The sequence below is a fragment of the Amyelois transitella genome, chromosome 26 (genome assembly GCF_032362555.1).
Source record: "Amyelois transitella isolate CPQ chromosome 26, ilAmyTran1.1, whole genome shotgun sequence".
NCBI lineage: Eukaryota > Metazoa > Arthropoda > Insecta > Lepidoptera > Pyralidae > Amyelois > Amyelois transitella.
The window spans coordinates 3,723,430-3,748,234 of NC_083529.1; the positions used below are offsets into that span (position 1 = coordinate 3,723,430).

General features: G+C 38.8%; 1 protein-coding gene across 5 annotated transcripts; it reads right to left on the minus strand.

Annotated features, from left to right (window-relative positions):
* Window positions 1–5: 5 nt before the first annotated feature.
* On the minus strand, window positions 6–24,565 carry LOC106135286 (transcriptional repressor p66-alpha). 5 transcript variants are annotated; one of them, XM_060951812.1, is made up of 19 exons: window positions 24,428–24,565; window positions 24,025–24,090; window positions 23,802–23,883; window positions 21,496–21,628; window positions 20,987–21,129; window positions 20,282–20,422; window positions 19,668–19,760; window positions 18,881–18,988; window positions 18,215–18,301; window positions 12,779–12,877; window positions 10,023–10,334; window positions 8,854–8,988; window positions 8,000–8,079; window positions 7,349–7,428; window positions 6,611–6,657; window positions 5,979–6,063; window positions 5,430–5,558; window positions 4,741–4,875; window positions 6–1,178 (listed from the first exon to the last, which is right to left on the minus strand). In XM_060951812.1, exons 2-18 carry the CDS (start codon window positions 24,060–24,062, stop codon window positions 4,742–4,744), a joined length of 1,926 nt encoding a protein of 641 aa, XP_060807795.1. In that variant the 5' UTR covers window positions 24,063–24,090; window positions 24,428–24,565; the 3' UTR covers window positions 6–1,178; window position 4,741. The 5 variants fall into 5 exon arrangements, with proteins under 5 accessions (XP_060807795.1, XP_060807792.1, XP_060807794.1 ...); XM_060951809.1 differs by lacking the exon at window positions 24,428–24,565 and adding an exon at window positions 24,168–24,313 and having other exon boundaries at window positions 5,979–6,066; window positions 7,343–7,428; XM_060951811.1 differs by having other exon boundaries at window positions 7–1,178; window positions 5,979–6,066.
* Between the last annotated feature and the right edge of the window lie 240 nt (window positions 24,566–24,805).

Here is a 24,805-nt window from a genome sequence, read left to right on the forward strand (position 1 = left end):
AATATTTTTATTTATAATTAATAAATCATATAAAATCGAGCCTTAATTAGTACACACAAACATTATTATTCTTACGTTAATATACGATTTACGTATCTTGTGCATTAACCCTATCATTAAAATGTTAAAAGTATCTGCTAATAATATCTAACTAGCTTGCTAGTCCAATCGCACTGATCGAAAAAAGTGGCGTCTATGAGATGATAAAGTACAGAACGAACTTTCAGTTATGCTTTTCTGCAGTTTGTAATAATATAATAATAATAATATCATACTTTCATTATAATTAATACAGTATAATCTCACTAATCGGGCACGTCGATGGAGCATATCTAAAGTACGTACTACGTAATTTCTGAAAGTTTAGGTGTCTGGACTATCGCCCTTTTAACATGGAGCGATTCAATAAAAGATTATTTAGTTATTCAGTAATTACACGTGTACATGTTAATTTAATACTTTACGTACATTTAGTTGAAATGCTTTATATTTTTATTCATTACCTATGATTTTTTTCACTATAATCAAGTAATCCGAACATTCCGATTGCCGGATGAATGAGGTTATACTGTATATTATTACTATATTTATATGCCAAATAATTATTTACGAAAATTTCGTAACTGGCGATCATAGGTTAATTTTATGTGTGATGGATGATATTAAAATTAATACAAGATAAAGGCTTATAAACTTTGGATTCATTTTCTAGGCGATGGGCCTCCATTGCTACCTAAATCTCAAAAATCATCTAGCCGAACGCGGTCTTTTTTAGAGGCTGTTGGCACACCTCGTAAGGGAAAAAGACGTATGAATTAAATTGAAATGGACATTGAGAAATCAATTTAAAATCGCTTAATATACATCTCATACAATAAGATGGTAAATTATATTTTGACTATAATATATAATTTTTGTAAAAAATACTTTATCTGAAAAACATTATATAAGACCGCGAATGTATATCTGGAGGGTTCGAGATCCCTATTGTTTTGATCCTCAAATAAAGTAGTGGACTTCAAAATAACTGAATAACTTTGTCATGGTCAAATTTTTTAAGAAAATGGCTGAAAATCTTGTACTCGATGTATACAATGTAACGAAACCACTCCATTTGTAGTGTGTGCGATTGACCTTATTTAGATTCTCTTGTGTTCTAGAAAATGCGTTATTTTCATCTGAAACAAAAATTTTAAAAATGTAGACTTCATCATCATAGATGATCGTAAAATATAAAACAGGTTGTTGGTTTTTTTATTTAACTGGTTCAAGTGTTTTTCTTTTTATATGTGCAAGAAAAATATTGAATGGCGCGGGTCTAGTAATAAAGATTTATCTAATGTATTCCAAAATTTTCGGTAAGTCGCATCCAAAACATAACATTACCCATGCATGTTATTTTTAACGGACTTGAAAAAAACGGAGAAGGTTCTCAATTCGACCGCATTTTTTCTTATTTACATACACATACATACATAAAATCACGCCTCTTTCCCGGAGGGGTAGGCAGAGACTACCTCTTTCCACTTGCCACGATCTCTGCATACTTCTTTCGCTTCGTCCACATTCATAACTCTCTTCATACAAGCTCGGCGGTTTCGGGTACTTTTGACCTGACCCTTTACCAGGACGTCCTTAATTTGATCAAGATACGTTCGTCTAGGTCTTCCCACTCCGACCTTTCCCTCCACACTCTCCTTGTATATCTGCTTAGTCAACCTGCTTTCATTCATCCTCTCCACATGACCGAACCATCTTAACATACCCTTTTCTATTCCTGTAACTACATCTTCTTTCACATCACAACATTCCCTTATCACGCTGTTCCTTATCCTGTCACTCAATTTCACACCCATCATACTCCTTAACGCTCTCATTTCCACTGCATTTATTCTGCTTTCATGCTTCTTTTGCCATACCCAACTTTCACTCCCATACATTAATGTCGGGACCAACACGCCCCTGTGCACAGCCAGTCGAGCCTTTTTGGATAGTTTCTGACTGCTCATAAAGGCATGCAAAGCTCCATTCACCATGTTCCCCGCGTTCACTCTCCTTTCAATATCACTATCATACTTGCCATCTGATGTAAACTTTGATCCTAGATATACAAACTCTTTCACTTGCTCCACTTTTTCTCCTCCAATCAAAATATTACATGCTGTCATTTCTTTCTCCATTTCAAAAACCAGTGTTTTAGTTTTACTTACGTTCACTTTCATTCCTTTCTCTTTTAAAGCTTCATGCATACAGTTTACCATCTCCTGTAACTCCTCCGCTGATGACGCCAGTATAACCTGATCGTCGGCATAGAGCAGACATTTGACGAGTAACTCATTCATCCTTAATCCACTTTTAGACTCTTTCAAATCTGTCAAACAGCTATCCATAAATAGGTTGAACAGCCACGGTGACGCAACACATCCTTGCCTAACGCCTTTCTCAATCTTAAACCACTCAGTGTGCGCTCCGTTTATCCTGACACAAGCACTCGAATCCTCATATAAGGATTTCAGTGCTCGTATTAAGAGACTGCTCACCCCATGCATAGAAAGTGCTGACCACAATTCATTCCTCTCAACTCTGTCATAGGCCTTTTCCAGATCTACGAATGTGCAATAGACTTTTTGACTCTTGGCCAAAAACTTTTCGGCTATGCACCGCAAGGAAAAGACCTGATCAGTACATCCCATTCCCTTTCGAAATCCCGCTTGAGCATCCCATATTTTGTCATCAGTTTCATTCCTGACTCTATTAATCAATACCTTAGCATACAATTTGCCGACGACGCTAAGCAGGCTTATACCACGATAATTTTTGCAGTCCAGCTGTGACCCTTTTCCTTTGTAAAGTGGCACGATAACAGCCTTACACCAATCTTTTGGTACTCGGCCGCTTCTCCAACACAAATTGAAAAGGCAGTACAACTGACTAGCTACTACGCCTTTTCCTGCTTTAAGCATCTCGACCGACACTCTATCACACCCAGCAGCCTTTCCCGCTTTCATACTCTTAAGTGCTTCCACAATTTCGAACATTTCAATTTCGCCTTCCATCTCATTCTCTTTTTCTTCGCTATAGCAGAAATCTTTCTTATTTCCTTCCTTTTTTTCAAATAAACTTTCAAAATAGTCCTTCCATATCTTTAGTACACATTCTTCTCCTTTCACAACGCTACCATCCTGGCATCTGATCCTAGTCAGCTCTCTGGTTATAGTATTTCCTCGGGCTGACCTTACGGATTTCCAGAATACTTTCAGATTTGACTGAAAGTCTTCTGATAGCCTTTTATCAAAATCCTCTTTATACTCTTCTTTCTTTCTAATCACAGCTTTCTTAACCAAATCTTTCATTTTCTTATATTCCTTACGTGCTTCATTCACATCTTCATCTATAACCTCTTGCATTCTTAAGTTAGCTTTTGCTGCTAACAAATCCAGCCATGCTTTCTTCTTTAATCGCACAAGTTCTTGCACATCTTTACTCATCCACGCATTTTTGTGATTTTTTCCTTTCCTTCTTCTACTTACACCACACACTTCAACAGCTACTTTCACAATTCTTTCTTTAAATTCCTTCCATCCATCTTCAATATCGCTCATTTCCTCTAAATCTTCAAATTCATCCTTCAGTCTATTAATATACTTCTTACCTACATCCATATCTTGCAAATTTTCTACTTTTACTCTTTCCAAAGCGCTGGTTTGCTCCCTTACCCTGTGCCGCCAGCGATTGAAGATACCCCTTATCCGGGATATCACCAGTAAATGGTCCGAGTCAATGCCAGCACCGCGATATGCACGGGTATCCAGCACTTTGTTCTTCAATCTTTCATCTACAATCACAAAGTCTATCATACTTTTTAAAATACCTTCCACTCTTGTGTAGGTGTGGATCTCTTTATGTTGAAACATTGAGTTCGACACAAAAAGATCCCACTCTAGACAAATTTCTAATACACTTCTTCCATTATCATTCACCTTTTCGTCACCAAACGCACCAAGCACCTTTTCATATCCATCACGCTTTACACCCACCCATCCATTAAAATCACCTAACATAATAATCTTCTCATTTGGCTTGGTAACTTTCAATACTTCTCTTACACTATTCCAGAACTCCTCGTTTTCGCTTTTTGCTGATGTTGTACCCCTCGAACCCACATCCCAAGGTGCATAAACACCTAGAACGAAGATCCGAGTGATTCCAACTTTCAGCCTAATCCATAGAAGACGAGGGCTGACACACTCATACTCATTCACGCACTCAGCCATTCGTGCAGAAAGAATTAGACCGACCCCTTGACAGCCTCGGCTGGTACTGGAAATTCCAGACCAATACGCCGTGTAAGGGCCGTGCTGCGTCGCGTCGCATCCTTTCCGCTTCGTTTCATTCACGCACAACACATCCAAACGTCTTTCATCCATCATCTGGCATACTTCCTCAATCTTATATTATCTTTTTTCTTATTTGCTGGCTCCTAATATATATATATATTCACTTAATATTACGACTTCGATATATGTACTTTACTTTATCGGAAGTTTCCTTAATCAAATGTTATCATAATAAAACCCATCCTTTCAAATTCATCAGTAATTGCGTAGTAAACATACAAAAAAAAACAACACAGCCAAATCGAGACTTTCCTTCTAGTCATTTGAAAATCACATCATAAGGCAATGTCTATATATAGTTCGGGACAATGTGGGGTGTTGTAAAGTGCCCGGCGAGACTGACCTCAGTTCTTGGTCCAGGGGTTCCGCTGGTGCTGCCCGGGGATCATGTCCAGCAGGTACTGCCTCTGAGCCTCGGCCACGCGCTGCATTTCGGCAGCCATCGCTGCGCTGCTGCCGCCGCTGCCGCTTTTGCCGGCTAAACAACAACACATACATACATACATATGGTCACGTCTATATCCCCTGCGAGGTAGACAGAGCCAACAGTCTTGAAAAGTCTGCATGGCCACGTTCAGCTATTTGGCTTAATGATGGAATTGAAATTCAAACAGTGACAGGTTGCTAGCCTAAAAAATAATCCCAAGTTTGTAAGCCTATCCCTTAGTCGCCTTTTACGACATCCATGGGAAAGAGATGGAGTTGTCCTATTATTGTATTGGTGCCGGGAACCACACCGCACTAAACAACAATATTGAATTAAAGTTAATGGGACTATGTCAAAATGTGATTGACGATGTAGAATGTGAAGACGGGTGCGTGCTGTGTCTTTCCCAGCACTACAATAAAACAATTCCATCTTTTTCCCATAAAAACGACTAAGGGAAGAGACCCAATATTGTCCTCTACAATGGTTGCAGAAGTCAGACAGGAGTCACTTCGTGTAAAAACCTGACTCACCCAATCCAGGGTTCATGGTCAAAGGCGCATCTCAGCTCTTCCCCAGAGTGGTATAAATGTATAGTTTCTTACATCTCTTGCCCAAGGCAGATGCTTGCGCCATGGCCAGTTGGTAGGTGTAGAGTAAGGGAGAGAACTGCATCATGGCGGCCGCCGTGGCCGCCGGGGACATCGCGCCTCCGCCTCCTGCGCCGCTAAGACCTGTAAATATACGTTATAATTATTTTACGTAATTAAAATATTTCGAAGCGTAAGAATCGAGAAAAATCTTTTCGATAAAATTAGAGGTTTCCATAACTTCAGCAGTCGAACTCGAATGATCGCTTCCGCTACATTGTCATTGAAATGTACTGTACGAGTATACTTTAAATTTTTTCTTGTGCATGTCATGTCGTCTAAACAAGCTATGAAAATATCCTTAAAGAATAAAAAAAACACATTATTTTCGTGCAGCATCAATTTAAGAACCTATTAAAAAACTGTCATTTATTATCCCCTGCACCAGTTAAAACATGTTTTCGAGACTAATGGCTCTATCAAATCCGTAAGTGATGAAGACAGGTGATATATATATATATATATTTATCAGTGCAATAAGATCAAAGAGACTCGTACTCGTACCTCTGAGCAGCTGGTGCTGCAGCGCCTGCATGGCGGCGGCGCTGTGCTGCTCGAACGCCATCTGAGCGGCCGCCGCCGCCGCCAGCTGCTGTCAATACAAATGTACATTACATTACAATTTAAAAAAAAAAATTTATAACTTTTTTTAAACCTTTGCATTGCATTATAATGTTAATAAATAATCTATTATTATCGCTCGGTGACCACGGATCATTGTAACATGATTCGAAATGTCTGACATAACAGATTATTCAGTATTCACAAATAAATGGATCAGATTGATTTATTTTGTATTCATTGATAAGCATTAATTGAGCAGTATTATTTGATGAGCATTAATTGAGAAGTATTAGTTAAGGTCGGAGTGGGAAGACCTAGACGAACGTATCTTGATCAAATTAAGGACGTCCTGGTAAAGGGTCAGGTCAAGAGTACCCGAAACCGCCGAGCTTGCATGAAGAGAGTTATGAATGTGGATGAAGCGAAGGAAATATGCAGAGATCGTGGCAAGTGGAAAGAGGCAGTCTCTGCCTACCCCTCCGGGAAAGAGGCGTGATTTTATGTATGTATTAATTGATGAGCATTAATTGAGAAGTATTGGCAAATAAAGATGTTTTTATAGAATAACATACCTGATGCTTGCTGCTGCTACCTTGACTGGTACTGCTCGACGACGAGCCTGTAAAAATAGAAATACATAAATTAATAATAATATTCACACAAAAACATTAACATAATATGCGGCGCTCGCATAAGATATTCACTTAATAAAAGTGAATTGTGTTACTTTTACATTACGAAATGGATTAAGATCTTTTTTAATCTCAAAAATATAACAAGTCTTCTGCCTTCTTAAAAATTTGTCTGAATTAAACTTTAGAGAATAGCAGATATTGCCACGTAATCTCTTGTTTCTTAAACATTTTAGACCATTATTACAAAAGCACCCATAAACTAGACCATCGAATCAATTATTTCTAACACGATTAAATTCAGACAGGCAACCAATCGTACAAACTTTGTCAAATAATTTCACAAGGTCTAAAATATCATATACTGCGTCAACAAATTTTCTGTCTTTAAAGAAACAACCTAGGGAAAACTTAAAAATACAGATTCTCGTAAACTTGCAAGAATCGGCATATACATACATATAATCATGTCTATATTCTTTGCGGGGTAGACAGAGCTAAAAATCGCGAAAACACTGATAGGCCACATTCAGCTGTTTGGCTTAATCTTATATTATGGTATTGGCCGTAAAATCTTTAGTCTTAAAATTCATAATACTTCAAGTATGAAAATAACATTTGCTTGGACAAGGCTTAATAAAACAAAAAGATACAGTTTGTCGATATATTTACCTTTACCTTTCTTGGCGGGCACTTGCTCCGGCTCGCGGGCGCGCTCCGAGTGGTGGCTGCGGAGCTCTGACGACATCGATGAGCTCCTATGAAGTTTGTGTTTCGTTATTATATGTTGCTACTTGTCAGTTGGGTGTGAATTGGCTAACTAAGTTATCGTAGCCCTATTCACCGGTCGAAATAACAAGAACAGTAAGCTTATAAACTTCCTAGGTAATTCATAAACTTTTGTTGGATTCTAAACGATTTATCAATTTACTACCTCTCGTGGTAAATTTCTAGACTAACGGATATCCATTCGTAAAATTCTAAACGGTGTAACCAATTACAAAGAACTTATAATTACGCTTCTTTAAAATACGGCGGTAAATAACACACAGCTTTCTGATCGGTCAATGTTGACAGTGACAGTTTCTATGTCGCTCATTATTGGTCTACTTTAGCAAAAACTATTTTTACAGTTTCAAAACAGTAGCACCATTAAACGACGCCGTTTTTATCGCGCGAGAAACTATCGCTGTTTCGCTTTTTATATAACATAAATGGGACAGCGATAGTTTGTCGTACCATGCAACGAGTACATATGTCTGGCAGTGTGTACGTGTGTGTATGTGTGTTTGTGTGAGTGTCTGTGTGTGTGTGTGCCCGTGCGCGTACCTGGGCGGCGGCGGCTGCGCGGGCTTGGCGGCCGGCGAGGCGGGCGCGGCGGGCGACGGCGGCGCGCGGGGGGCGCGCGGCTGCGGGGGGAATCATTGTATGGCATTACATATCTAGAGTTAGCCTCGAAGTAAATTCGAGACTTGTGTTATCAGATATTAGCTTAGTCCACCTGCTTTCATTCATCCACTCCATATGACAAAACCATCTTAACATGCCCTTTTCTATTCCTGTTACTATATCTACTTTCACATCACAACATTCCTTTATCACGCTGTTTCTTATCCGGTCACTCAATTTCACACGGTCTCACCGATCATACGCTCTTATTTCCACACCCCACTTTCACAATATTCCCCGCGATCACTCTTCTTTCAATATCACTATCACACTTTTCATCTGATGTAAAATTTAATCCTAGTTATACAAACCCTTTCACTTATTCAACTTTTTCTCCTTAACCAAAATATTACATGCTGTCATTTCCTTCTCATTTGAAAAACAGTTTACCATCCTGTTACTCCTCGGTTGACGACGCCTGTATAACCTAATCGTCGGCACAGAGAAGACGTTGGACTCATTTCACTCATTCATCCTTAATCCACTTTCACACTTTCAAATCTGTTAAATAACTATCCATATACTGAACAGCCACGGTGACGCCACACATAAAGGATGTGACCACTTTTTAAATTTTAAACCACTGAGTGTGCGCTCCGTTTATACCGACACTATATACTAACAACATTGATAAATTTTTGTTTACTGACTGCTGATAGAGAACCTTAGCGAATTACCCTGATTCTTAATGTAACTTAATCAATTTAATAAAAAAAAATCACATTCGTACTCACAATATTGCGATGCGAGTGCGCCGGTGGTGGCGCGGGCGTGGAGGGGGGAGGGGACGCAGAGAGTCTCCTCTCGATCTCTTGTTCCTGTTGTAACGCGCGAACGAAAGCAGTCTTCAGGCGTGCTGTGTGTTCCGCCTGGAATTTTGATTAAAGCGTTAAATACAATCCATACTCTTTACTTTTATTATACAAAAGTGAACCAAAGGTTTGTAGAGCTTCCGTAATTGGATTCTGTTCACTTGTGACAGTGTTAAATAAAAAATTCCCATAAGATCGCTCTTTCCCAAGCATGTCGTAAAAAATGGTAAATGTTAATAGGCATAATCAAGGGCAGATTTAACAATGCGGATAAGGTTCTCCTGCAAAGGTTGCGGAGGTCTGACGAGAGCCCCTTCGTGTAAAAACCAGACTTAGCCAATCGAGAATCACGGTCAAAAAGTTCACTCCAGGCTCAGCTTGGCTTGTTTTGTTTTTTTTTTATGCAATATTAGATTCCATCCCACCTGATAGTACCTACACTTACTATGAGGTGGGATGGAATCCAATATTCTTCGTCTTCACCGTCACTACAATGAAGACGAAGATATTACCTGCCTTTCAAAGAGACACCTATTTATCATACTTTAGAATGTTCGCGTAACATATTTATCGCGTAACATTATTATGTTTCTCCTCTTGGATTTCACGGGTCCATACACCCCGGATTTTTGAGAGGCTTGCGTGGGGATATAAACCCAACATGTAGAGGCCCTTTGGAGAAGTTTATGTTATGTTGTTCTCCTGCCCAAACCCGTTCCCGGCCATATCAATAGACAATATGTCCATGAACAGGTTTCGGCAGGAGGTGGAGCTATTACAAAATAAGGAAAAGGATGATGGGTTATGGAGTTGACGTTTGGATGGATTTAAACTGGGCTATTGCTGAAGAAGTTCGGACACCTGCCATAATCATGAATACGTGACTATTATGTGGCAGGTGGTGACTCGCCACTCACTAAATGGGCCCCTCAAATCAGTCACCATGATTGGCAACAAAGGGGCAACATCGGCGTGGGTGGCTAAGGATGTCGAGAGGTGAGACTGCGGGGCGTGAAATCGTGGTGATCCAGTCAGGCACCCCCGGCGACATTATTATTATTATCGTCCCTATTCCGGGAGCAGCAACTCGCCTTGAGCGCGCGCTTGACGTTCCCCGAGACGCACAGCTCGCACAGGCGGCGCGGCGCGGGCGCGTGCGCGGGCGCGGGCGCGAAGGTGGCGTCGGCGCGCGCGCGGCCGGCGGGCGCGCGCTCCCAGCGCCACACGGGCGTGAAGTCGCCGCCGCACTGCGCGCACGCCGCCGGCACCGCGCCGCGCGGCAGCCGCTCCTCGCGCGTCAGGTAGTCCACCACGTGCTCCAGCCCCACCAGGTACACGAAGTCCGTGTTGCTGGGCGACGGGATGAAGTTCATCTCCGGCGGCGGGGGCTTCGGGGGCGGGATCTGTGGCGAGAGACAAATGACGTTACATTTGATCGATTGAAACTGTTCGCTCTGTCTATTACAATTAGGATGTGCTTACATGCATAACATAGCATATAATCATGTCTTTATCCCTTGCCAAGTAGACAGCGAACAGTCTTCAAAAGACTGAAAGGCGACGTTCAGCTGTTTGGCTTAATAATAGAATTGAGATTCAAACAATGACATGTTGCTAGCCCATCAGCTAAAAAAATCCCTATTATATAAACTATATACGGGTATTCTAAGATTAAGATTTTTATGTCTACCACCTGGCATTAATTATCAGCTGCACTCAATAAACATTAATTCCACGATCATCCTTGTCTCCACACAAACCACATTTCTCAAATAAAATTTTCCATAAATATAAACATACATTTTTCTTTTAAAAAATATAAAATGATTACACTCGACACTTCCTTACTTGTAAGCCTTCGTAGGATAAACCCCATCGTGAAAACGATCTACATAATAAACGCATTGTCACAAAAGGTTTCTCATTAAGTTATAAAATATATCACTCAATAATTTCAGTTACAAATCTTAATAAAACCATTATTTACACACTTGTATAACACTACAATGTATAACGATAACATGATTATTATTTTCATAACTTTTGCACTTGAATGACATTTATTCCATAAGTTATAATTTTTCATTACGATTTTAAGTTTATATCTAAGAAAAAAAATACATTATTATATAACCAACAAAAAGTTTAAGATCCTACACAACTGAATGGCTCATTGAGGGTTATAAAGCATGTGACTATAATGAGGTATCAACGTAAATCGACACCATATTGTACACAAAACATAGATGATATAAAAAAAAAAGTTATTGTCGTTAAATTTTCGATCAATCTATATCTCTTATCGATTTTTGTGAATTCATTAATTTGCATATTTATTGCTTGCTTTTAAATGTTTTATTGTTAAATTGTGAAGTTTATTTATATACTTCAAATTTATGGAACTAATTTAAAAAAAAATAATGTTACAACTTGTTAATATTTGGATATCCCTGTGAGATGCTAAGTTTTAAAATAAAATTGCGTAGATTGGATTTGTTATACAAACACAATCGCTATTTGTAATAGTAAAACAGTAACTTACATTATTTATAAATAATACAGGTAATAAACGCGCACATAACGTGCGTTTATTTTATTTCGGACGTTTCGAATCATGTTACAATGAACCGTGATACACCGAGCGACTTTTTATTTTTAATAATATAATGCAACGCGAAAGTCAAAATCGATTTTCATACTCTCGGAGGGGTAGGCAGAGACTACATCTTTCCACTTGCCACGATCTCTGCGTACTTCTTTCGTTTCGGGTACTCTTGACCTGACCCTTTGCCAGGACGTCCTTAATTTGATCAAGATACGTTCGTAATAGACGAACTTTTATTCTTCCCATATTTTTTTTTTATTCTTCCCACTCGATTTTAATAATAATCTTTATTTATTTGTTCCTTTGCACAAAGTAAATTTTTCATAAAACTTTATCTCTGTACCTTCCCTACATTGTCCAACGCGTGATAGCCTACTGAATCCAAGAACGCGAAGTCAGCAATCGTGTGTGAAGATATATTATACAAATGTAGGCGTAACTGTTATTTACATATGTACAATGTACATACATAAAATCACGCCTCTTTCCCGGAGGGGTAGGCAGAGACTACCTCTACTAACTGGTATTTATCTAGAAATATTTGTGTATTTTATTAACCTAAAAAAATTGTAAATGTCAATCAAACCCGCGATTATCAAAATAATATTTTAAGGAGACAGAGCTCAAAAGTCCCGAAAAGACTGAAAGCCCACGTTCAGCTGCTGCTGCTGCTGCTGCTGCTTATTAAGCTATCTTAATGATAGGATTGAGCTTCATATAGTGACAGGTTTGCTAGCCCATCGCATACGTTTTGGACTCGATCGCCAACCAACAAAGAGGAGATCTCCCCCTCGGCTATGCATTATGCCTGGGGAAACTTTGATATCGCGATTCAACAATCTCACTGTTATTGGCTGACGGCGTCGCGTGATAGGCTAATATGATTTGAGACATAGCAAAAGATAATCACAAGTTTATTAGCCTTTCTCTTGATTGACTTTTACAAACTGCACGGAAAACTGGTTCGCGCATCGCTGCCAGACATGAAAGCTTGCACTAGATGAATGTCCTTAATCGTCTTTTACGACATCCATGGAAAAGACATGGGAGTAATCCTACTCTAAAGTAAAAAGTACGTTGAGTAGTTTATAGGGTAGGGACGGACATCATAAAGCGACAATGTTTTATACTATGCAGTGATAGCGATATTAACTATGTTGAGTAGTTTATAGGGTAGGCACATTGTTTATAGGGTAAAGCGACAATGTTTTACACTATGCAGTGATAGCAATATAAACATACCTGCAACAGGGTCTTCTCTAACTGCTTCCTCAGCGCAAGTTTGGCTGCGGCCTGGCGTTGGGCTGGCGTCTGTGTGTCTTCAGAGCTGCGGGAACTGGCCTGTACGACAAATATACGAGGAATAAGCATTTAAAATATAAAGGTGCGATTTATTCTTATTTTAAATGAGAAGAAGCAAGTGGGAGCGAAGTTTCTGACTCGAACGCCACCAGCAGCAGGCAGGCAGTTTGCAGCTCTTGATATTATTATTAACCCCCGACAGAAGAAGAGGGGTGTTATAAGTTTGACGTGTGTCTGTCTGTATCATCATAGCTCATAAACGGAAGAAGCGATTTTAGTTTAGTTTTTTTTTTCTTATTATTAAAGGTGATTTTCGTGCGAGTGTTTTTAGATTTGTTTCATCAAAATAGATTGAGCCTTTTAAAAGTTGTGGGAGTTGAAAGTGGGAAAGGAAGACCGAATGTCGACGAATATATAATACGCCAAGACAATGAAATACCTCTAATTTAAAAAAAATATGAAATGTCTCTATAGACGTCTACCAATTTTTAACGACCTCAAAAAAAAGGTGGTTCTCAGTATGACCCGCATGTACGTATGTATGCCGCGATTATCTCGCGTTTCGCTGAACCGATATTGATGCGGTTTTTAGAAATTTAGCCAAATTTAAAAAAAGAGGATTACAATTGGAGGCGGTTATCTTTTAAACAAAACGTTTTTCTCTCATATTTTTATACTCATTGCCGACTTTCAACATCTCTGCAAGCCCCCAGTTGCACCCTCTGATATATAATAATAATAATAATAAAGGCGTCGGAACGTGACGACCCCATCGCCCCCTGGGTCACCTTCCCAGTGCAATCAGTCTCCGCAGGGCAGCTTGTGGCGAGCTGTTGGGGAGTAGCGACCCCACGGACCTGAGTGCTCCCAGGGGAGGCCCCTGTTCCTCGCCTCCGATCTTCCTTCGCCAAGGTCGGAGTGGAAACCGATGAGGGACAGGACCCCTACCTCTGGCTTGCCTTAACCGGCCGGTCAGAGTGGAGTCGCGAGAGCTATACGCTCGAAGGATGGAAGTGTAAAATGTCATAACGCCGGGGGTGCCTGACTGGATCACCACGATTTCACGCCCCGCAGTCTCACCTCTCGACATTCTTAGCCACCCACGCCGATGTTGCCCCTTTGTTGCCAATCATGGTGACTGATTTGAGGGGCCCATTTAGTGAGTGGCGAGTCACCACCTGCCACATAATAGTCACGTATTCATGATTATGGCAGGTGTCCGAACTTCTTCAGCAATAGCCCAGTTTAAATCCATCCAAACGTCAACTCCATAACCCATAATCCTTTTCCTTATTTTGTAATAGCTCCACCTCCTGCCGAGACCTGTTCATGGACATATCATCTATTGATATGCCCGGGAACGGGTTTTGGCAGGAGAACAACATAACATCAACTTCTCCAAAGGGCCTCTACGTGTTGGATTTATATCCCCACGCAAGCCTCTCAAAAATCCGGGGTGTATAGACCCGTGAAATCTAAGAGGAGAAACATAATAATAATAAAATCGTTTATTTCCTCAATTAACAAAGACTTAACATGGTTTCTTAATGCTAGTACTCAGCTAAGTTGGCATGTTACATCAATCTTTGAGGAGAGGCTAGTTCCTGAAATAGGGTCTTGCGAACCTGTGCTACGGGTAGCTAGGCCTCCTCCTCGGATATAAGTAAATGCTAGGAGTAAAATCTTAAATATAGGGAGAATTAACTAAATAGGTACCTACGTACAAAGGAATGGTGGAAAATAATAGGATGAATTTATGAGGGATCGAGATAAGAAATGGAAGGGGAATTAGAGGAAATGTTCATGTGTATGTATGTTTGTGTGTATGATGTGTTGTGTGTTGTTGTGTTTGGTGAGTGACTGGAGTGTTTAAGGCACGATGATGAGGTAGTGATAAAAAAACAAAAAAAAGAGAGATAGGGCGAGGTGGGTGTATTCCAGGTAAATTTTGAGTATGTGGTAGGATGGTTGGATAGTAAAATTGTAGATGAAAGCAATAATTTAGTGAAGGAGGAGGTCAGTTTATCGGTGTTAGAAGGTTTTCTGTGCTGGGATAGTCAAGAGATTTGAGGTATTGAGTAACAGTTTTTTTACAAGAGAATTTATGGAGAGGGTAAATATTGAGCAATGCATTAAGTTTGTTGTATAAATATGGACCGAGGAAACAGAAAAAATTATGAGAAGTTGCCGTGTTAAATCGGTACCGTGTGCAGACTGGTCCCCTTCTACGCTGAAATCTTCGTAAGTTGGGATCGTATTGGACTTGGGAGTGCTGTTTAAGTATCGTGTACAACACAAAGGACTGTCTAACTGTGAGCACGTCCCAGGTTCTGTACAAATCAGTCGTTGGATGGAGGTAAGAAAGGCCCGCCGCAACCTTGAGAATGGCACGTTGGGCTCTCTCCACCACCAGGAGGTGAGTTTTGGCTGTTCCGCCCCAGGATGTGATGCAGTAATTCACTAACGACTGGCATAAGGCATTATATACAATCTTGATTATTTTGCGGTTTGAAATGTGCCGTAGGGTTTTAAAAATATATATAAGTTTGCGGAGCCTGGCCGTTAGTGATTCGATATGTGAAGCAAACGACAAGGTATGGTCAATTATGACACCCAAGTATTTGGTTTGATCTGTTTTATGGAGGGCAGGACAGTGGCAGTTTTGAGCTTGGTTACAGTCGGAGATATGGGATTTTATACTGAGGGTGGCAGGAGGTAGATAACTAGTTTTGAGAGCAAAAGGGATGTAAGCGGTTTTGTTTATATTCAGTGTTAGAGAGTTGAAGTTTAGCCAATCTTTCACAGTGTCGAAGCCAACCTGGGCTTTGGAGAAGGTGTCCTCCCAGGAGTCGCCAGAGAAGAACAGAGCTGTGTCATCAGCAAACGCAAGGATTTTTGCATCTTCGAGTTGGAGTTGGCAAAGGCTGTCAATGTAGACGAGAAAGAGGGTGGGAGAGATTATGCTTCCCTGTGGGAGGCCAAAAGTGAGACATACCTCGTCACTCGTCCACTCACCTATCATGGTTTGTTGAGTTCTGTTGCTGAGGAAGTCTGAAAATAGTTTAAGCGGGATTCCTCTAACTCCAACCCTTTCCAGCTTGTCCAATAGAATGGGAATGGACACTGTGTCAAAGGCTTTTTTGAGGTCCAGAAATATAGTTAGACACTTCTTTTTCCCGTCCAGTGAGGTGATAACTGAGTGGACAAGCTCGTGGACCGCCTCGCCAGTGGACTTACCGGTTCGAAACCCAAACTGAGTGTTTGAAAGCAAGTTGTTTGTTTCCAAGAAGCTTATGAGTTTGTTGTTCATAATTCGTTCTAGAATCTTTGAAAGAGAAGAGAGTAAAGAAATTGGTCGATAATTGTCTACCCTATTTTTATCTCCGTCTTTGTGGATAGGCTTGATAAGGGCCTTTTTAAAGGGAGCGGGGAAGGTGCCTTGTTCTAAAGACAGGTTACATATGTGGGTAATAGGTTTAGTCAGCAAAAGGGCATATCTTTTGATAACTTTGTTTGGAATTTGATCCGGGCCAACCGCACATCTTTCTTTTAGGCTTATTATGATGCTAAAGACATCCTCTTCAAGTACTGGGGTCATTTGAAGGCTATGTAGACATGAGCATGTAGAAGGGAGCGTATACATGGGAGATTTGTAGCTAGAGGGGATTTTGCCAGCCAATTTCCCTCCCACGTCAGCAAAAAATCTGTTTACCTGGTTTATGCTTTCACTTGGGGCCTCAGGGGTAATTAGGGACAGGGAATGATCGGGTGAGCGATTGGTGCCACTTATATCTTTAATAACCTTCCAAAGCTGTTTGCAGTTATTTTGAGATGCTTGAATTTGTAGCCTTTCGTATTTTCTTTTTGACTTTTTAAGGACCGCCGAACAGAAACTCCTGTAGCGTTTGTATGTCGAGGCCAGAACTTCGTTTGTCGGGTTCTTTTTATGTTTTTTATGTAAGTTGTCCCGGTTTTTAATGCATCGGAGAAGCCCTTTAGTTATCCACGGCTTGTGTATTATTTTCCGTTTGGGAGTTTTTGACCTATAGGAGCTGCTTTTAATGGCCAAGTAAACAGTTTCAATAAAGAGGTTGGCGGCTGCATTTGGGTTAGTACAGTTTAGGATAGGTTCGAAGTTTAGCTCAGACATGTTTTGATCTAGAACCTTAAAATCAATTCGGTATTCATTTTTGCTATGGGTGGATGTAAGGTTATATTGCATCTGTAGATTAAGGGCCACCGTGAAGTGATCTGTTAGGGTGGAGTTAATGACCAGGCAAGAAGCATCGTGTTTAGATTTTAACATCATGTGGTCATAACAGGTGCGTCCGTGGGTGGGGAGGGAGTGGCAGGAGAGCACACCATGGCCAGCGAGAATATTTAAGTAGTCATGGTGAGTTTTGTTGGGGTTGTTAGGTAATATATCAATGTTAATGTCTCCACATAAAATAATGTTTTTAAATGTCTTTAAATTGGACAGGGCTTTATCAAGTGACTGTAAGAAATTTGAGACGTCTTTGTGAGCCGGGGGTCTGTAAATTCCTATAACACAGGTGGATTGGTCGATTTTTAATATAAGGCAGTTTGCATCTTCCACAGGGGGCTCTTCGATCGTTGCATTTAGGGATTTGTGGTAGTATATCGTGACTCCTTCGTTTTGTGTGGAATTATATAATAGAGCCCGGGTCCCGCTACTCTTTGCTTTACTAGGTATTATAAAATTAATATGAAAGAAATCACATTTCCATACTCACTGCGTCGCTGGTACTACTGGTCACAGACGAATTATCCTGGGCAGGCTTGTAATGGATAGTTTACGTTGAAAATACGATAACAAATGATGACTCTTAAAGTAAATGTAATTTTAACATACTTTGTCGCCTAAACAATTTTTTATTCAACAAGCTCTCGTTAACAGCTACAACATATCATAGTTATTCTTTTCACTGGTTCCATATTTGTTAGTTCTTTTTTTTTATTTCAGGTATTTTTTGAAGAGCTATATATAAATAAATCTTAAAACAATGTTTTTTTATTTATATTTCTATCGCATCAAGAGGTTCGACTGTCAAAGTTTGTCTTATGGCATAAAGACGGACAGACTCTTAGTAGTAGCAGTACTTTTACTGTTTTATAAAATATAAAAAAACAAAGGTTCAACATAAGAAATGTTCAAAGAAGTTTGAGACGCTAAACAAACTCCTTGTTATTTTCTTGTTTATTTGTGGTGCGGTGTCCAGTGAATCATGAAAATACATGGCATTCGTGTCTATCTGTGGTTAAACTATCCTGTGGTTTTATTGTATTTAAATATTTATGAATACATAAAAAAACGTATTTATTTTAAAAAGATAAGGAAATGTTTGATATAGTTACCTTAGCAGAAGCCTGGTGTGATGCGGGAGGCGGCGCTGGAGTTATTGTCACCGAGGGCGTGATACTAGCGCCGCCTGACGAAGACGACTGAGAAAAAAAATTAAGTCTTGCTACTTTCTCCATAAAATTTATTTTTGGTATTAATATGCACAATATTTATTTTTATACAAATACTTTCTAGGTATTGTACCTGAATTTTATAGCGCTTAGCTCCGAGCAATTCTTGGATAGTTTGTGGCCTGGCCATGGAAATATAACCAACATCTAAAAACACTTAACATATGCAAGCTGTGCTAGAATAATAAGATGGATTTTTTATTCAATGTGGTATTTAAAATTTATCTCTTACGAGTATTAATTGGCCTTATTTCGAAGAGATGGTGGAAACAGGTAGTTTTTTACTTTTACAAAATTACAATAATTTTTAGCCCTGGAGTTCGTTTTTCAGGTTGGTTATATTTCCGTGAGTGCGACTAATAAAAAAAATATTTCATCACTTAAATTAAGAACCTGGATATAAAAAATCGCTAGTCTTTCGTGACATATGGCTAAGCTGTTGCTAGGGGGTTCTAGACACTGCTTAACATACTATGATCAAAATGGAAAAGTTTTTAAAAATGAAACTGGCCAGTTATCCGAATTCAAAATTGGAAGGTGGCCACATACCTGCGAGCGATACCCGCCGGCAGTGAGCGTGGCGCCGCCGGGCAGGCTGGACGTGCGCCGCGCCGCGCCGCTCGCCAGGCTGCCGGCCGCGCTGCCGGTGCCCGTGCGCTGTCACGTCATATATTATTCATTAAACTACGTCTCCCAGCAAACGTTTGTTATGCATTTTGTGAGATTGAAAAATACATGTTCGCTGATTCTCAGACCTACTCAATATGCTCACAAAATTTCATGAAGTCGGTCAAGCCGTTTCGAAGGAGTACGGGTATGAACATTTTGACACGAGACTTTTATATATAAGATTAAATCTAAATAAATACAGTGAATTACTTCTATACAATCCACCTCACTATAATTGGATGTGCAACCATGATTATGTAGCAAAACTGCTGCAATATTCATGTCTTCCCTCAAGGATCTATTAGAAGAGATTTCTATTGAAATAAGTAGCACGTTCGTACTACTATATTTTCTGTGTTAAACATTTCTGTATATTCTTTTGTACATATAGTCACCACTATATCCCTTGTGGGGTAGACAGGTCCAAACAGTCTTGAAAAAACTGATCGGCCACGTTCAGCTTTTTGGCTTGATAACAGAATTGAGACTCAAAATACATTAGAGCGTCGGAGGTTGAATCTGTAAGATGTACAGTAAAAATGCGTGATACGCATAAAGGCACAGGTTCAAGTCCCACCTTGGCCATGTACTAGTGATTATTTTCAAAGTTATGTACGGCGGCACCACGCAGCCGCTGCCCGCCAGCAGGCTGTCTGTGTGTACATACCTTAGCGTGCTGATGCGCGGGCGGCGGGGCGGGCGTGACGGTGACGCCGGGCGGCACCACGCAGCCGCTGCCTGCCAGGGCCGTGCCGCTTTCCTGCATAAACGCCCAAAAATTATAAAAATCACTTTGTAAAAAGACTATTTTTAATTTTTTCAACCTTTTTCTAAGTAGAACAAACACATTCCTGAAAACCGTATCAAAATCGGTTCAGCGAAACGCTAGATAATCGCAGATAAATATATGTACATATACCTACATGTAACCAGGTCAAACAGAGAACCACCTGTTTTTTTGAAGACTGTTAAAAATGTATGTATGTATAATAAAAGAATAGGGGTGACTAACTTATCTTCGCTCATAACCAATAGTAGCTACTTTACAAACTTGAAATTTGGACATCAGCTTTATGTGACCAAGTAGTGCTGCACTTTAAAAAAAAAATTACGAACCATGGGACCAATCAAAACTTATCCACATTTTAACAAAAGTATCCCATTCTTGCAAATTTCATAAGAATTAAGGAAAAATCCTATATTAACGACTATCCCTCGTAATACACCAGTTCGAAGACAGCCACTTTGGCATACATCCGAGCTTAGCAAGCAAGTTCCCACCTTGGCGGCGGGCAGCGGCGTGGTCTGCTGCGACTGGCGGATCTTCCTCAGCAGCACGAGCCGCGTCTCCTCCGCGCGCAGCTTCTCGCGCAGCGCGCGCATGCGCCGCTCGCGCTCCCATATCTCCGAGCTCGGCAGCTCCTGTCGGGAGACAAAATATTCTTAAATATCTAGGTACAATTGATATTCTCCAAACAATGTCGATCAAAACATAAAATAAGCATAGGGTACATCTCTATGACAGCAGGATGAAACAACAGAGTTTATATGCATTTGACATATTCTGTCACAAAGATGAAGTTATATATTTAAGAGTCTATACTTATATATGTATGTGCCGTGTTGCACCAACATAAAAAAAGAATAGGACCACTCCATTTCTTTCCCGTGGATGTCGAAAAGGCGATTAAAAGATAGGCTTATGAACTTGGGATTTTTCTTATTGGCAATGGAAAACTGTGATGCACAGGGAAGGACAGGTTCAAATCTCACTATGCTACGTATCAATATACATTAGCAAGACTATACATTAGCTTAATTGCTAACCGATGCTCTTACGGTAAGGTAATCTGCACATTCAGGCAACTGGATGAATCCAAAATCGTTGCATTGGCGCACCGCGCAATTTACCCTGTCCAGAGAGGTGAAAACACTAATGATTTAAGTAAATTGCTCTACAATGATGACACTTAGAATGACGCTAACCTTAGCCAACAAGAGAGGTGGTTCGTTCTCATCGTCGGAGGAGTCGTCATCGCGCGGGTCGCGAGGAGACTCGGGCGCGGCCGCTAGTGCGCTCGGAGTTATTGACACGTTCACAGCGCTCGAGTTTAATTTGCTGCTCACATCTGCAAAGAGATTTAACGATTTAAAGTATGGACAGACACTACCATGGAATTTAAACCAAACAGGAAATCCACCCATTGGAAAAAGATAGAAGTTTTAATTGTAATAGATTTATTTTTAAAGCAAGGTATCGCATAATGACGTCAACATAAGTCAACAAAGTATAATTCTATTTGCTTCCTATAGCACAGGTGTAGAAGAAGCGGCGGAACAAGCTACACTGCAGCATATTGGAGTGATATGGTACTTCAACGGCACAGGATGCAGAAATATTTTTTGAATATCTCTACAGGTAAAATTGCGATGAAATGGAGCCAAAATAATATATTCACCGTAATGAAGTGAAATAACCCTTATATCTGACTAACCTGTAAATGGCGCGGGTGCGGGCACGGCGGGCTTCCTGTGCGGCGGCGCGGCCGGCAGCAGCACGATGTCGGGGCTCTCCGCGTAGCTGCGCTGCTCCGAGCGGGGGCGCAGCACCCGGCGCCCGCTCGAGCCCTGCACAATGCAATCTCATTTCATTTACGAATACGGGTAACAGTTAGCTAAGTGACATTACATAATAACATAGCAAACCACGCTTATTCTACCATATCGGTGTGTAAATATAAGGTTAAAGTTTCTTAAATTAAAGGTGAATTGATAATTTAAGATTACATTAGTCATCCAGTTTTAACAGATAACATTAAATTAATTAAACATTTTTAATCATTATATTTTCACACAGTACAATTCTCCTTCACATTATTTGATAATTTTAACCAAATGTTTCCCTAATTCTTGTGTTCCTGGAAAAATTGTGAGGAAACTGGCACATTCAGGCAACTAGATGCTTATCTATGATCCAATATGGAAAAGATTTGCAAGGTTGCAGAGGTCAAATGGCAATTGCTCCATGTAAAATCCTGAATTATAGATATCCATTACCATTTTCATAAAATGATTCATATTAGATTATGCAAGTAGACTGCTATGCCAAATTTCATATTGCATTCTCAATTACTCATCTAAAAGAATGATATTCAATAAAAAAAATCTAAAAATTTGTTTACACAGATGAAATTGTCATACATTATCTTATCAGTGCCACAGATAATTTGGCCTGAGATAAACTGTCTTGATGTACCAATTATTGCTTAAACACCTCTTATCTTATTAGGAAAATTTATTAGCTAATACACTTGTAATACTACAACGAAATATTTAAGATTGGAGAGTAAAACCTTTGTACCAGAAAATAAATAATTGCTAATAAGAAATCCCTTAAGTTCAGTAAAATATTTTGTTGCCTGGAATAAACACAAACATGATCACGTCTTTATACCCTATGTAGTAGACAGAGCCAGCAGTCTTGAACAGAGTGAAGTATCTTTAATTTATTACCTAAAAATTCAACATAATGTAAAAACTTCAAAAAATATAATGAAAACATGAAACAAGACGTTTGAGAATATTTAATCAGATGTAATTTATTTTTTAATAACACCTATGTCAAACATGTGGAAATGTTGTTACAAATTTATATACTTGAACTTTTTCTTCTGATTATTCAGGTCAGAACAAGGCTGAATCTAATACTATGGGAATTACTTATTAATAATTAGCCTTGAAGACATTCTGCAGATAACAATGTAGTTTATTAGAAAGAATAAAAATGCAAATAACTTTTAAAAAGAATAAAAGAAAAAAAAACAAGGTCAATATTATAAAAACTTTTGGAAAAATTTAAATTTAAAACATTGTTTATTGATAGTTAATCCACTAGCAGTTAGTAAGTTGATGTGAATGGAAACTATCTGTTGTAACCTCATAACAATTAAAACCTCAAATCAAATCAATTTATTATTGCATGTTTATTGGTAATTAAGAATTTTGATTCTCATATTATAAAATTACAGAAAAAATATATAACAACATCAAACAATTAATAAAATGACTCATACTCACACGATCAATCTTTGGAGCATGAAGGAAAACCAGAAAATATTGTTACTAGGCATTAAGTACATAGAAACTTATACTAAAATAAATATTAATCAAGGTTAAATGAATATTTATTTGGCACAATTGATAAGTCTGACTTCACATTATATATGTACTAGTAATACCAGAAAATCACAGTTGACCATTTGAAGTTTTGATTTTATTTAAATTTTTTTATATAATGTAATGATAATATGCAGACTTAAAGTATCAGTTATCCCTGCAAATGATGTAGAGAGAAATGAGGGGTAAAGCAAAATTTTAATTTATGACTCTTTTAATGGTATATTAAACATACCTTATATATTAAACTAATAGACTAGTCTTTGTCATGCAATAAAACACTGACTTACACTGGTAAGGTATTATATATATTTTTAAACAATAACTCTTTCCTTTAAACTTTTGTATGTGATAAAGAATATTTTTTCAATAATTAAACACAAACAAAATAATCTCATTTTACGAATGTTAACCACACATTAACTTCTACGGTCTTAAATGACTTAAATGAAAAATATTACACTCTTAAAGATAGAATACTATTCCCCATCATTTGAACACAAACATCATTAATTTGCATTGTACCACTTCCCTCCTCCTTTCAGAAGCCCTGAGGTTCACATATAAACATAACCAAAGAATGGGAAAGTCGGATAACAATGACTTTATCTCATACAAAACTTACATGAGGCGGCGGTTGAGCAGGGGTGATAGTTAATCCACTAGCAGTTAATGCTCTCAGCTCACTCAGCTCTGGCGGTAATGACCTGCAATATTTATATTTACAATCTACAATATTTATTTATTTGATACATATATTTGATAATATAATATACATGTACTTAAAAAGTTATTAGGTACCTATATTACATGAAAACAATATTGTATAAAAAAGGGAAATATAGTACCTAACACTCAGGTCCACCGCCGAATCGTCTACATCCATTGTTATATATCCAATAGGTTATTAGTCACTGAAAATTAAAACAAATCAATAATTTTACCAAAATCGATCTAAATAATTTTACAAAGACAAGTTGGTTTAGTATACATTCTGTATTGGCATTCGTAATATAACTTATGATATTACATCGGTTCACGTTGTTTAAAATTCATTGGATACTGGGGCAAATAAATTATGGAAATATCGAACACGCATACAACGACCGGTTGACAGCACAAACGTAATGCAAGAAATAGAGTGACAAGACAATGGCCATGGTGGGATCACAACAATTTCTATTATTTTATTTAACTCAGTAAATAGATGATGTTTTACAAAGCTCAAACGTAACTTAAAAAGATATTTACCAAATTCAATGATGTCATTCACAATTTCAAAGGAAATACTACCAAACCAAATAAACCTAATCCAAGAAAATAAACGGTGTTGCAGTTACAACCACAGACAGTGCCGACATTTAATTGAGTGTTGCCATAATTTATTTTATTCATGGCTTTATTTTCATTGCTAGAAACAAAAATAAAAGTGTCATAACATTAATGATGTGAATAATTGCTCGTGGTCTTCAATGAGTCGAGACATCTACTGTCTATCAAAGTACACTTGTTAGCGCCGGGAGATATCGGGTATTAAATCGTTTATTATAAGTATGTATTTATTATACATGCCATTTCTGTTTTTTTTTATTCTTTGCGATCTATGACATTGACTATGACAATGACAAT

Excerpts from the sequence above, each read along its gene's own strand:
- LOC106135286 (XM_060951809.1), bottom strand. The coding sequence starts at position 24,062 with ATGGATGTAGACGATTCGGCGGTGGACCTGAGTGTTAG. Across the intron at positions 6,067-6,610 it reads GTAGCAGCAGCAAGCATCAG|CAGCTGGCGGCGGCGGCGGC; the intron begins GTATGTTATTCT and ends TTGTATTGACAG. Across the intron at positions 5,559-5,978 it reads GCAGCACCAGCTGCTCAGAG|GTCTTAGCGGCGCAGGAGGC; the intron begins GTACGAGTACGA and ends GTATATTTACAG.